Raw genomic sequence first — 13906 nt, 5'->3', positions numbered from 1 at the left:
TAAACTAATTTTCCATGGTTTTTGGGAGATTTGGGGGTAATGAGATTGGTTAAATAATAAAGGAAAAAAGAAATGAGCTATTTTCTATGATTTTTGGTTGAGGTCATCAAATTTGCCAAAGGGGCATATGCCATGGCAACTAATTTGTCCCTATAAATTGCAAAATTTGTATAGGAATATGTGTGTGTGTGTGTGTGTGTGGAGGATCTTGCAGTGGCGCGCACGTCCTTGAGGGAGGGGGTGTTGTGGGGCCACCTCATCAGGGGTATTAAATAAATGCAATGTGGCGGTTGTTGAATGCGAGAATGACAAGAAACGCAAGAAAGACTTTATAATGGAGGGGGGAAAGTATTTTTAGGGGAAGGTTCGAGGGAGGGAAGTTCGAACTCGGGGGTGAGAGGATAAATTATCGTTGATGATAGTTACGACGCTGAGTCTGTGACTACGGCGATGATGCCTTCCTTCTGGTGATTACTTTGGCAGGGGCCAGCTAGAGCAATTTGCTCTGCTCATCAGTCATACGACGTTGTTTCTGTGATGAATTGTGTGTGCATGAGACACACAACTAGTGTAGTGTAGTGTAGCCCACAGCTGTATACACTCACTCACTCTCTCTCTCTCTCTCTCTCTCTCAGTCGGTTGCAACTTGATAGAGATTTTGTGCACAGTGGTCATCCTTTTTCTCAAACCATGTTGCATTCCTGTATCATTCGCTTGCTGTATCCTTGCCCTCATTCTTCTCTTGGCTTCCCCCTACGCCTCTGAATTTTTGGCTCCTTCAGTTACTGTCTGTTATGAGAGCAATGAAGTTTTCTTTATTGCCCTCCGCCTTCGTGCTTGCTGCTGCATTGCTCAGCCTCTTTGCATTGCAAGCATCTTCTGTCACTGTGGTGGGATTCTACAACAAGACTTGCCCCCAAGCCGAGGACATTATACACGCTGCAGTTCAGAAGCGGTTTCTGGCGGATAAAACTATTACGCCAGCCCTCCTTCGCATGCTCTTCCACGATTCGTTTGTCAGGGTAACTATGCCTTGCAATTTTTGAATGTTAAATGTGTGCATACATACGTTTAGTGTAGTCAAGTAGGATTTTTAATGGCATTGCAGGGAGCGGAGGCCTCTATTCTTTTGGACTCCACGCCAGGACATGAAGCAGAAAAAGAAGCATTGCCCAACTTGACAATTAGAGGGTTTGACCTCATCGATGCTGCAAAGGAAGCTGTAGAGACGGTGTGCCCGGGCGTCGTATCATGTGCAGACATCATAGTGATAGCAGTGCGAGACTCGGTGGCTCTGGTAAGTGGCATTGTGGAGAGTAACGTCTCACTGGTGAGCCAGAGGTAGGGTTTAGGGCTTTCTGAATCGGCTGGCAACGTCATGTTGAATTGTCATGGTTTGGAATCTTGTTGAAGGTTAATTATTAAGATTAGGCTAAGTAAGCCTAGTGATCCGGATCATTTGAAACTACACTGTAAAAGTGGTTCGAATGTTTTGGCTTAGACCGTGGAACTGTCATTGTTAGATTAGATTAGATTAGATTATCAAGGAACTTTGATTGTTAGATAGATTAGATCAATAGAGAACTTGTCAGAAAGCGTAGAGTGAAAGGCACTAAGTAGAGTTCTTATTCTAATATGATGCAGGCAGGAGGGCCAAGGTACGATGTGCCCACGGGCAGGTTGGACGGGAAGGTGTCGGTGAAAGCGGAGGCGCTCAACCTGCCAAGCCCAGCGTTTCCGGTGGAGCAGTCGAGGGAGAGCTTCGTGGAGAAGGGTCTCGACACAGAGGACATGGTGGCACTCCTAGGTAAAGAAAAAATAATTTAATCAGAGCAGAAACTGCGAAAATGTACAAGCCGCTGGCAGTAGCAGCCTCTAGGTTATGTTAGGCTAATGATTGGTGGTTCCGGCGGGTTTACCGGCAGGTGCCCATACGGTAGGGGTGGCGCTGTGCGGCTTCTTTAACGACAGGCTGTTCAACTTTCACGGTACCGGCGCCGCAGACCCTACCATGAACCCGCAGCTCGTCACGCACTTGTCCACCGTTTGCCCGAACCCGTTCTTCACGGAGTCGAATGCCGACCCGCCCATCAATTTGGACCAGTCCACACCAGCCATTTTCGACGCCGTCTACTACCACGAAATCCTAGCCGGCAACGGCATCCTGCAGATCGACCAGGAGATAACGGCCGACCCCTCCACGTCCGGCTTTGTCCAGAGCTTCACGTCGCCGGACGCCTTCTTCCCGGCTTTCGTCCGGTCAATTGTCAAAATGGGAAACATCGGCGTGATTACCGGCTCGAGTCCTCTGGGCGAAATCCGCCGGAAATGCAACGTCTCCAATTCGCACTCCCACACCGCTAAGCCTTCTACCCCCGGCGGCCCGCCGCCTCCCGCCGGCCACTCCACTAAGCCTGCCCCCGCCGGCCCCTCCACTAAGCTGCCTCCTCTCGCCGGCCACTCCACAAAGCCGCCTCCTCCCGCCGGCCACTCGGCTAAGCCTGCCCCCGCCGGCGCCTCCACTAAACCTCCTCCCCCCCACAGCCATCCTTCATGACAAATTAAAATCAATTAGTCTTTTCCCGCCTGAGCTTGACAAGTCACAGAAACTGCCCATCCCACAGCCCTCTCCCTTGTAAATTGATTACAAAAATTGGGAATTTATTGCCTACAGGTTTTCTTTCCCCCCCTCTTGAAGAGTAGTAAGCATTCACTAGCTCCTGCAATGAATAACTTCATGAGTGCCGTTGCTGTGCATGGCTGGAGCCGAGAGAGAAATGAGAGGAATGCGTTAAATAGTAGGAGCGTCACTGGGCAGTACGAAGGTATATTAAATTGTGCTGTGATATCTGCTTGCAATTAAATCTCCAACTAACCCTGTGCACAGAACTGAAGGTGCTTTTGGCGGCACTGCTCGAAAAAAACGTTTTTCAACGCTTAAAATTAAAGGCAATGTTCAGGCTTAACTGGGATTTACGTTTAAAAAGTCACTAAAAATTATGCAATTGGCAGGATTTATAACTAAAATGTTCAAATTTCATTCCTTAAAATTAAAAGCAACGTAAGATTCCAACTGGGATTTCTGAATTTCAGCTGAAAAAATTACACCAGGAACTGGGTTATGTGAGCATTGCTTTGAAGTTTGTACTCTGTCTCTGTCTTGGCTCTGGCTATTCATTTCTGCACATGGACGAACAAGCCATGACCCATAGGATAATTCTAATAATAGTGTTCTGTACGCTATCACCCTCTTGACGTAAGTGCGCATCACACCAAGACAGGCCGCCTCCATAGAATCGCCTCCCTTCTACAACCAACGTAGGAAAGAAGCTTTTGTTCTAACTGGTGGAGAAAGGGACAACCTTCAACCTCGATCTGTTTTTATTGAAAAAAATGCTTAGGTTAATCTGTTTTATATTTGATTTTAAAAAAATGTCATCACTAAATTCAAAGCTAGGCAGAAGTACGATTGATTTTTCTCAATTATACTGAAGAATATATTTATGTTTTTAAACTCGTCCTAACCTCTTCCCCTAAAAGGTCTATTGGGGAGGTCCCCTAGCTCCCTTACCTAACTATATGCCACATTTTGAGGCATGAGGGGGCTATGTGTCACACATGTATAGGTCTATTGGTAGGAATTGGCTTGGGGCTTCCCCTACATCCCCTTTGACCCCTTTTGCAAAGTGGATATTGCAACAATCTTGATCTTTGTGTAGGGTTAGTGGGATGTAGATGATACTACCAAATGTCCCATAATATTGATGAAGGAGTTTTATTAGGATGGTGTAGACATGCTTCATCTTTGTAAACGGGCCTCTCCTATAAAGAGGACAATTATTTTAGTACAATTATGCACAACCAATGTGTATTCCCCTTAATCCCCTTGTTAAACCTCTCTTAATGTGTTGACTATCCTACTTTTCACCATCATTGTCAATCACCCATCAATCTTATGCAAGATAGGCTTTTCATTGAGGTAGTCATAATTTGATTTTTTCTAACAAGTAGGGGAGATAGCCAAATTGTAAGATGCTAATGTTTGATTACAACCTCACTTGAATTAGAAACAATTAGGAGAGAGAGCCAAATGGTAAGATGTATGTGTCTAACTAGAATAAGCTGAAGATTGAAACACGAGTATTTTCTCCAAGTATTTACATTGCTTGCAATTCAAACAAGCAAGGATGCTCACATTAGATTAACGCACCATAGCATAGTATAAGAAGAAAATACTTATCAACACATGAACAAGAGCATTGGGTGCAATCTCTCCCTCAACGTACGTGACCCTCCTCATATATGCGGTGTTTATGTCATTTATATTTTTATCCCTTCAAGCTAATAATAGCACCTCAATCGATATTCTCGTACAATATGACACCTCAATTGGTATCCTCACTACTTATACTCATAGACGCAATCCATATTTGTTAAACAATCAATTAAACATATAAATCAATCCCAATGCTATCGTGGGAAAATAGGCAACCATAATATCAAATCACACGTACCCACTGGTGCACGGCACACACAGGCATCGTTGATATAAAATATGATTTTCAATAACTCAAAAGCGAATTTCATAACATTCTCTCTTGCTTGGGTTACAATTGACCTGAGTTGCATAAATCCATTAGAGAATGGATTCATGATTGGTGTGAAAAACTTGATCAATACATAGTGCAAATATGCAACAATCCAATCAAATGAACATATGCGAAATGAGTCTAAGTGTCCCATACCACAGAAGCATATTGTGCATACACACATAAGATGGTACAAGATAGAAGACATAAATGTGTATTGTGTATCTACATGAAATCAATCTTATGTCCCATACCACCAGATTAATTCCATATATCGTTCTTTCAAAAATAGAAGTTTGAGACGGAGTAGTCAATTTCCTCTGAAACTTAAATTTCGACACAAATTTTATTTATCTTAAAATAATCTTTAATTTAAATTGTTATTTGGAAGGTCATAAATCAATATTTATATTGGGATGGTCTTGACCCAAATTTGAATAGTTTAGATGTTAGTACTTGAATTCAAAAATTATAACTACTCTTAAAGTGTTTATAATTCTTGAATTATTCATCTCTTAACAGACTTATTAGAATAAAATGTAAATGTTTCTTCAGTTACTCAATTTGACCTAATCTAAACCTGAATCTTTCGGTTGTTGCTAAGGTTGAAACAAATATGAATTATTTGTAAAAAGATTCGAGTACATACCTTCATCTAACAGCTTTTAGCATAATATCCTTGACGACACATACATATAACACATTTCTTGGAGCTTTTGGGGTCATATGTGTCTGTTTTCTTAAATTTGTTAACTATTCTTATTATATTCTTATGACTTCTGCTCAAGTGGAGACTAATAGTACATTCAAGCATCGAATATAAAATTCATGCACATGCATCGTGCTCATGAATGCAACATGTTTATTGGTTTAATGTTAAAAGGTCGATTAATTTGTTACATTGGAGTGTCAACGAGACCAAGAACATCTCTTCTTGATGGCACTAATCCTAGGAATAGATTTCATTTAAGGTTCACAAAACTGAAGAGTTAGTCAATCAAGTGTTTTTAGTATTTAGAGAGAAAAATGTTATAACTAGGACATGTGTAACATGCTTAATCATCGAACACACATATCATCTTTAAACGATGCAGACACATATTGTGTCTTTAATTGTTATCACAATGTAAAGAAGAGAAAAACATACATAATATTGTGGATATAGTTACATACAAATTTGGACTAGTGAATAAAGTAAGTTAAAGTGTCAAGTTGGTGTGTAGCGATTCAATGTCGTGTGTATGTAGTGAATCCCATCCTAGTTATTACTACAACTTAAAACAAGGTCAACCACATTTTATATCCAAGTACCAAATAGAACAAATGATGTTTAAGTGTCCCATTGATGTTCTCGTTGGTGTATTGTGCATAGATGTCGTGCTAGTGCAATCCAAGTACGGTCAACAAGAAGAACAGGTGCACCAAAAGGAGAACTACTAGGTCGAATAAGTTTCTTGTTTAATAATTCTCTAATTTGGAGTTCTATTTCTTTTTATTGCATAGGGTTTATATGAAAAGATGCAGGGGGGAAGAGAGCTTGAGCTCTTGCAAGCACACACACACACTCACAAAACCCTAATAGAGAACACACAAGGTGAGAGGCTGAAAATCTTCTTCTTCTCTACTCAACACTCAACACACCATATACAAGAATAAGAGTACACACAATATAAAAGGTACTCAACCAAATACATACACGGGTTCTCTATAGTGTGAACCCGACTAAATGAGCTGGCGCTATAACTATGCCAGTCTCTAGAATGGCTGTCACACAGCCTGTCATCCCACTGGCCGCATATCACCCAAGATCTCACCAACCATGCCAGTGGTGTAAGTGTGGGGCCTATCCCCCAGGCGGGTCATCAGTGGCCACCGCCTCACTAGACGAGCTCGATATCTCAACATTATATACGATAAGGAGCTTTATGAGGTGGTTGGATACTCGGAATAATCTCTATAGTATGGTCTTCAGGACGTGAAAGAGGTAAGGTAGGAGGTAAATCGTCTCCAAAACAATCTTGAAACCTAGCCATGAATGCTTGCTGAGGAGTGAGATTATTTTCATATGCTTGCACTTCATTAACTAAAATCATGTATGCACGTGATTGCTTCCGAAGTGCACGTTTAGCTTGGGTATGGGATAATAATGGATGCATCTCAAGAGAACCATCACCAACTAATTGCATGAGAATACCATTATGTGTGAAATCCATAGTATACATGGAATAATCAATATGTGGATTGAATTCATGTCTAAAGAGCATACCAAGGATGATGTCACCAGAATGCAAAGGTGCAATTAGAAAGTTTTGTTTTTGTTTATAAGGTCCAATTTGTATCTCAAGAACTTCATGAGTTCTCGTGTATCGTGTGCCTTGAAATGTAGATTTAACCTTATAACACGAAGGATGAGTCTCCAAATGCAACCTATGAACAGCCTTTTCAGAAATAAAATCATGCGTACTACCATCGTCATGCAAAATAGTGATATCGTTTCCATTAATAGATCCTCTCATATGAAGCAAAGAGTGAGGAGTGGTTGAAGCACCTGTCGATTCACTTTGCGTATCCACTTCTTTATTATTGAGTTGATCTTTCGTCTAATCCGGAGTCGTATCACCATCACCATCATAGTATGTGTCATCTTCGATATTCTAAAGTTGTGCCACTTGAGTAGGATGAAAAGGACACTTGTCGGCTCAATGTCCCACTCGATGGCACTTCAAGCATGTAGGCACACTACCGCCTTGACAAGGTTGGGTAGGGCGAGGAGTGGGTGCATTACTATTGTGACTAGAATTGGGTTTGGGGTGTACATTGTTTGGGGTGGTAGCATTAAAATTGTTCTTTACATTTGAATTGGAAAGAGTGTGTGCATTGCTACTACCATTACCAAAATTACTATTATTACGATTCCATGGATGTCGTTGTTGTGAAGGAGATTACTAAAATTGAGGGCGTCGAAAAGAAGATCTAAAACTTTGATTCCCCATGAAAGAAGATTGTCGATTGGGTGGAGAAGCAATTGATGAGGTAAACCTTTCTTACGCACGGAATCATGAGCAAGAGAGATTGCATCATCAAGAGAAGTTGGCTTGAACATGTTCACATCTGCTTGAATAGTTGTCTCAAGACCATCTTCATACTTTTGTTGGAGTGACTCTCCACGAACATCCTCGAGCATACAAAGCATAAGAAGTGATTGCCAAAATCTCTCAGTGTATTGATAAACAGTATCACGATCTATCATGCGGGGAAGATTACATGCTCGATGAGTGTTAAAGTGAAATTGTAGAGAGGAAGAAAAGCAAATTTGAATTTGTCTTGGAATTGATCCCATGTGAAAGGCTTGGTAGGACCCATGCAAAGTGCATTCCACCACACAATGAAGCTCGATCACTCAAATGATTAGTAGCATAGTTAAAAGATATATATTCTCTTTTTTCTTTTTTCTTTCTTTCTTTTTTTTCTTCTTCTTTTTCTTTTTCCCTCTTCTTTTCTCTCTCTTCTTCCTCTTCTCTTCTCTTTCTTCTTCTTCTCTCTTTTTCTCTTCGTCTTCTTCTTCTCTCACGACCTCACGCAGGCAACTAATATCCCATATAGCGTCGAGGAGCATATGCTAGTCCGGTATAAAAGGAAGATTAGACTTGTGTTTAACCTTGTCTCTTAGGAGACACCCACGCTTGATCATGGGGGTGAGGTCTGCCAGTTCGTGGTCGTGCACGCTATGCCTGTCCACCGTCGAAATTTATCGTGTTGATCCTGTCGGCCGGAATTGCGTGTTCCCTTATGCTAGCTTTTGTCGGTGCGCATGCTGGCCTGTGGTGGCACGTGTGTTAGAGGCCGGTGTCCTTGCTTACCGATGCACTAGTGACTGTCCACTGGGACTGTGCACTATTGAGGTGTCCACTGTAGACGCCTGTCCACTTGGGCGATGCTCTGACAAATTATTGGCGCACTAGGTTTCGTGCAGGCGTTCCTCACCTTCACGCAAAAAACAATAGTCCCTGGCCGTCTTAGTGCCCAATTCACAAACTTTTTTTTTGAGGAAGGTACGATGATAGAAATACAACAGATCTCTCTGGCCCTGGCTCTAGCTCTTATACTAATGCTGGAAGCTCACAATTGGCCCTCCATAAAAATAAACATGAGGAGAATACTTAAAGCTCAAAATAGATGAAAGCTTATGCACACGACACGAGAATAGGTTAAATCTCCCCCACCGTGAGAGTGGCTCACGTCCTCTTCATGGTGTATTTAAATATATTTCCTTATACAAAAAGCAAGAGCCAAAAATACATGTTGCCAAAAATATGGATCTCCACTTTGGGCTTGCATAAGCCTAAATACAAAAGTGTGAACACTCTAAGGTTCACTCATGAAATAGAACTAATGTATATCAAAATGTTGCACACTAATGTGCACATAAAATATAACTGCCATTGCCAATCATAAATAATCTCCATGCATCATGCGTCAATAATTTTCTGTCGATGCAAGCCCAGTGGATCCATGGACATCTCACACACTAACCCTGCCATCGATATGCACTGACTTTCACCATATAAGCTCAAAATATCTGACAAGTTAGAGGTGATCAGTCTCGCTTGCACATTAAAAAATATCCTTAAAATAATCCATAAATGCCAAATACTTCTAATAATTCGAACATTCCTCCCTGGTAAAAAAGCAACTGTCCGTTCTAATCATGCAATACCTCAAAGTTGGTACCTTTGTATATTTAAACAACTACGTGCAATACCTCAATTCGGTAACCTTTGCGTGAAAGAAAATATCAAGTTCAAAATATCCATCAGAGAAAATCTGATTCCACAATATCAAAACCTCGTGCAATACCTCAATTTGGTGACCTTTACACGGAAAAAAACCATGTGTGATACCTCAATTCGGTGACCTTTGCACGAAAAATAACCATGTGTGATACCTCAATTCGATGACCTTCACACATATCAATATCAAATACCAAAATAAAGTGTCAATCGTGTGATACCTCAAATCGGTGACCTTCACACATATCAATATCAAATACCAAAATAAACTACCAATCATGTGATTCCTCAAATTGGTGACCTTCACACGACTACAGTAGTCTCAATTTCAAGTGTAATATTCACTAAAACTATCTGTGAAACGAATCGATCAGGGCAAAGTGTGTAACAAGGGCATGGTCTGGAATCCATTGAGATTCTTCTACAAGATGATTCTTATACCTAACCAAATATCTGACATAAACATTGCCATTGCGAGTTATAGTTTGCTCATGATTAAGAATTGCTCATGATTAAGAATTGCTTCAGGAACTAAAATTTATGGATCAGCCTCTAAGAGAGGTGGGTCATCATAAATGGGGGTAGAAGGTGTTATACCTTTGAAGGGTCTAAGTAGACTAATATGAAAGGAATTATGAATATTCCAATGGTCAGGAAGGGACAAACGATAAGCATTTTCATTGATCTTAGTAGTAATTCTAAAAAGCCCATAAAATCGTGGAGATAATTTAATGGATGTATGTTTCTCAACAGACTTTAATCTACGCTTTTCTATGCGATGCCAAACTAAATCATTTTCTAAAAAAGTCGGGCTTCTATGTTTTTTAGCATGTCTAGTGTAAGCTTGTTGAGCCTTAAGAATAGACTCACAAGCTTCGGCCAAAATACAGTTATGAGTCATGGCAAAATCATCGGCCCGCTGGAACTTCAGGAGAGAGTCTAGTCATTGGAGTTGGAAGTTTCTTACCATAGACAATCTCAAAAGGAGCTTTGCCAGTGGTCTTAAGAGGTGTGTTATTATATGCAAATTGCAAAAGATGCAAATACTGATCCCAATTTGCACAGGAGATGAGATAGTGTAAGACCTTAAAAGATCTAAAATAGTGTTGTTTGTGGCCTCACTTTGTCCATTACTTTCTAGATGATATGCAGAACTAAAATCAATCTTAGTGCCTAAGTTTAAAAACAATGCCATCTAAAAATGATTACAAAAATGAGAATCACGATCTGAAATAATAATTTTAGGTAAACCATGATTTGTGAAAACAGTTTTGATAAACAATTGTGCAGCATGTGAAGCATTCAATGTTTTATGACATGTAATGAAATAAGCTTGCTTACTAAATCTATCAACAATTGTCTATATCATATCATTTTGAGAAGATGTGGTAGGTAAACCAGTTATAAAGTCCATAGAAATTTCTTTCCATGGTGCCACCGGAATAGGTAAAGGCATGAGTAGCCCATACTATTTTCCTTAGCATCTTTTAACTCGTTGACATGTCACACATTCCGATACAAAAGAAGCAACATCATGTTTTAATTGTGGCCAATAAAAATATTCTTCTATGGTGCGAAGAGTGGTGAAAATGCCACAATGACCAACATATGGGAGACGATGCATCTCTTCAAGAATAAAAGATCTATAAGGATTTGTAATGTATAAATGCTTTTGAAAGAAAAGGAAACCATTATTATATGCATAATCATAAAGAGGAAACCAATTAATAGTTTTTAACTTGTGCCAAACGTGTTGGAATTAGGGTTGCAAGAAAGCACACAAAGCTTGGAGAAGAAGAAGCAAGAATGCACACAACACAAAGTGTATTAGATTGTGTCAATGTACAAAAGATAAGTTAGCCCTAGAATGATGGGCGTATATACAGAAAAAACCACCTAAAGAGGGAAAAAGTGCCCCGGCGATCCTAAGTGTGTTCACACACATCACTGCCTATATATATATGGCAACAAATCCCCCCTGGGAGTGATGGTGTGAACGAGAGCTGGCACTCATGTATAGGGGAGTGCCATGCCCGAAGTAGATCAATCCACAAAGGGGAGCAAGCCCAAAGATTTGCGGGGAAAGCTTTGAACTTCTCATGAGGAAGTGCCTTTGTGAAAAGATCGGCGAGGTTGTCCTGTGTTGGCACATAGGCCAAGCTGATCTCTCCTGCTGAGAGTCTCTCCCTGACATAGTGATAATGCACCTCAATGTGCTTTGTGCAAGCATGAAAAACTGGGTTTCTCGCAACTGCCAATGCGCTCTGACTGTCAGTGAAAATAGAGGTGGCAGACTCCTGTCCACAACACCCAAGTCAACCATAAGCCGTCTGAGCCACACACACTCAACCGTGGCTGTGAAAGCTGCCCTGTACTCAGCTTCACAACTAGAAGTGGCCACAGTAGGTTGCTTCTTGCTCAACCAAGATATGCATGAGCTACCGAGCATGAAACAAAAACCACTTGTGGACACTGTTGTGTCATAGCAACCAGCCCAATCTGAGTCCGAAAAAGCATGCAAATCTGGCGGCAACGATCCCCCCTTGGGATAAAACAACCCAAGATGTATGGTGCCACTCAAGTAGCGAAAAATACGTTTAACTGCCTTCCAATGCTAAGACCCTGGGCTATGCATAAACCTGCTCACCTGTGAGACTGCAAACTGAATGTCCGGCCTCGTAATGCATACATAAATGAGGCAGCCAACAGCTGTCTGATAGAGTGTGACATCAAAGTGATATCCAGCATCATGAAGACTCAACTTCAAACCTGTCTCCGTTGGAGTAGCAATAGGCTTGCAGTCTTCAAGGCCAAATCTCCGCAACAATGTCTCAATATACTTTGTTTGACACAAAGCAATACCTTCATCATACTGCTTAAACTGTATCCCCAAATAATGATGCAAATGTCCCAAATCTGACATCTCAAAAGAGGCATTCAAATCAGCCTTAAAATCAGCAATATGACTCTCATTTGGTCCTGTGAGCAGCATGTCATCGACATATAGAGCAATGATTAGATGTACATCATCCACACGTTTAGCATACAAAGTGCTTTCTGTTGGACTATTCTAAAAACCTTGTGCAGTCAAATATGCATGTATCTTTTCATACCAAGCTCATGGAGCTTGCTTTAAACCATATAAAGCCTTTTTTAACATGCACACTTTGTTTTCCTGCCCTCTTTGAACAAAACCATGAGGCTGCGATACATACACCTCCTCATGCAAATCTCCATTCAAGAACGCAGTCTTTATGTCCAACTGATGTACATTCCAACCATTATGAGCTGCCAATGCACAAATGCTACGAATGGTAGTCATACGACAAGTGGGAGCAAAGGTCTCATCAAAATCAATGCCCTTTTCTTGAGCATAACCCTTTGCAACAAGTCTAGCTTTATAGCGATCAACACTGCCATCTGGCTTTCGTTTCAACTTAAAAACCCACTTACATCCAATGGCCTTCTTACCAATAGGCAAATCACACAAAGACCATGTACCATTCTTCATTATAGCATCATATTCACTTTGCATTGCAGCCAACCAATTTTCTGATTTTTGTGCCTCATCAAATGAAAGAGGTTCTTCCTCTTCACACATACTAGACACAGCCAAAGCATAACAATCTGATGCATAAGAGGCATGCTGAAAACCTGAACGAGTACGACTAGACATAGGTGCATCAATTTTACTATCACGCAAGGTTTGCACCAGCCATTTAGGCATACCTCTAGCCTACTCATTTTCAGCCCTATCCTCATGAATTATATCCTGTAACTTCATCAGAAATAGGCTGATCTATGATGTCGTTTGAAATCTGCATAGGCTGAATATTTGCCTCATTAGGACTTACATTTGAATTCCCACCTGTAAATAGAGGCAACAATGTATCAAATACATCCCGTGAGCTCACACCTGTCTCTTTGGTACATGATAACAAAGGCTGCACAGCATCTTCCACAAAAACAACATCTCGACTAATCAAGATACGCTTTGACTGCGGATGATACAATCTGTAACCCTTGCTCTCAGCACTGTAACCAACAAAAATGCATTTGACAGCCTTATCATCCAATTTTCTGCGTTGTTACACAGGCATTAAAGCATAGGCCAAGCAACCAAAGACACGCAAGTGACCAATAAAAGGCTTCCTGCCATGCCAAGCTTTGTATGGAGTAATAGACTGCAAGGCCTTAGTGGGACACCTGTTGAGTACATATGCAGCACACATGATAGCCTCAAGCCAAAACGCATGTGGCAAAGCTTGGCTCTTGACCATACATCGTGCCATCTCCATAAGTGACCTGTTTTTCCTTTCAGCAACACCATTTTGCTGAGGGGTATACGGCACTGAACATTGGTGTTTTATCCCACGACTAGCCAGAAATGCATCCAACTCTTTAGACATGTACTCCCCTCCTCGATCAGAACGGAGGGTGCCCACAGTACAATTGGATACATTTTCAACCATAAGCATAAACTGTTTGAAGCACAAAAACACTTCGGACTTTGCCTTCAGTGGATAT

The 13906-nt window shown here is 41.0% G+C and overlaps 1 protein-coding gene across 1 annotated transcript; it reads left to right on the top strand.

Annotated features, from left to right (window-relative positions):
* The first annotated feature begins 263 nt into the window (after nucleotides 1-263).
* LOC147616416 (peroxidase 57-like) lies at nucleotides 264-2684 on the top strand. Its single transcript, XM_086777491.1, has 4 exons — nucleotides 264-1022; nucleotides 1109-1297; nucleotides 1645-1807; nucleotides 1926-2684. The coding sequence occupies exons 1-4, from the start codon at nucleotides 795-797 to the stop codon at nucleotides 2555-2557; spliced, it is 1212 nt and encodes a 403-aa protein (XP_086633617.1). The 5' UTR covers nucleotides 264-794; the 3' UTR covers nucleotides 2558-2684.
* Nucleotides 2685-13906: the final 11222 nt, after the last annotated feature.

This window comes from Cibotium barometz, chromosome 38 (assembly GCF_041138505.1).
Source record: "Cibotium barometz isolate CiBa-2024 chromosome 38, ASM4113850v1, whole genome shotgun sequence".
Classification (NCBI taxonomy): domain Eukaryota; kingdom Viridiplantae; phylum Streptophyta; class Polypodiopsida; order Cyatheales; family Cibotiaceae; genus Cibotium; species Cibotium barometz.
The sequence above is the reverse complement of the archived record's forward strand: the minus strand, read 5'-3'. Positions and strand labels throughout refer to the sequence as shown.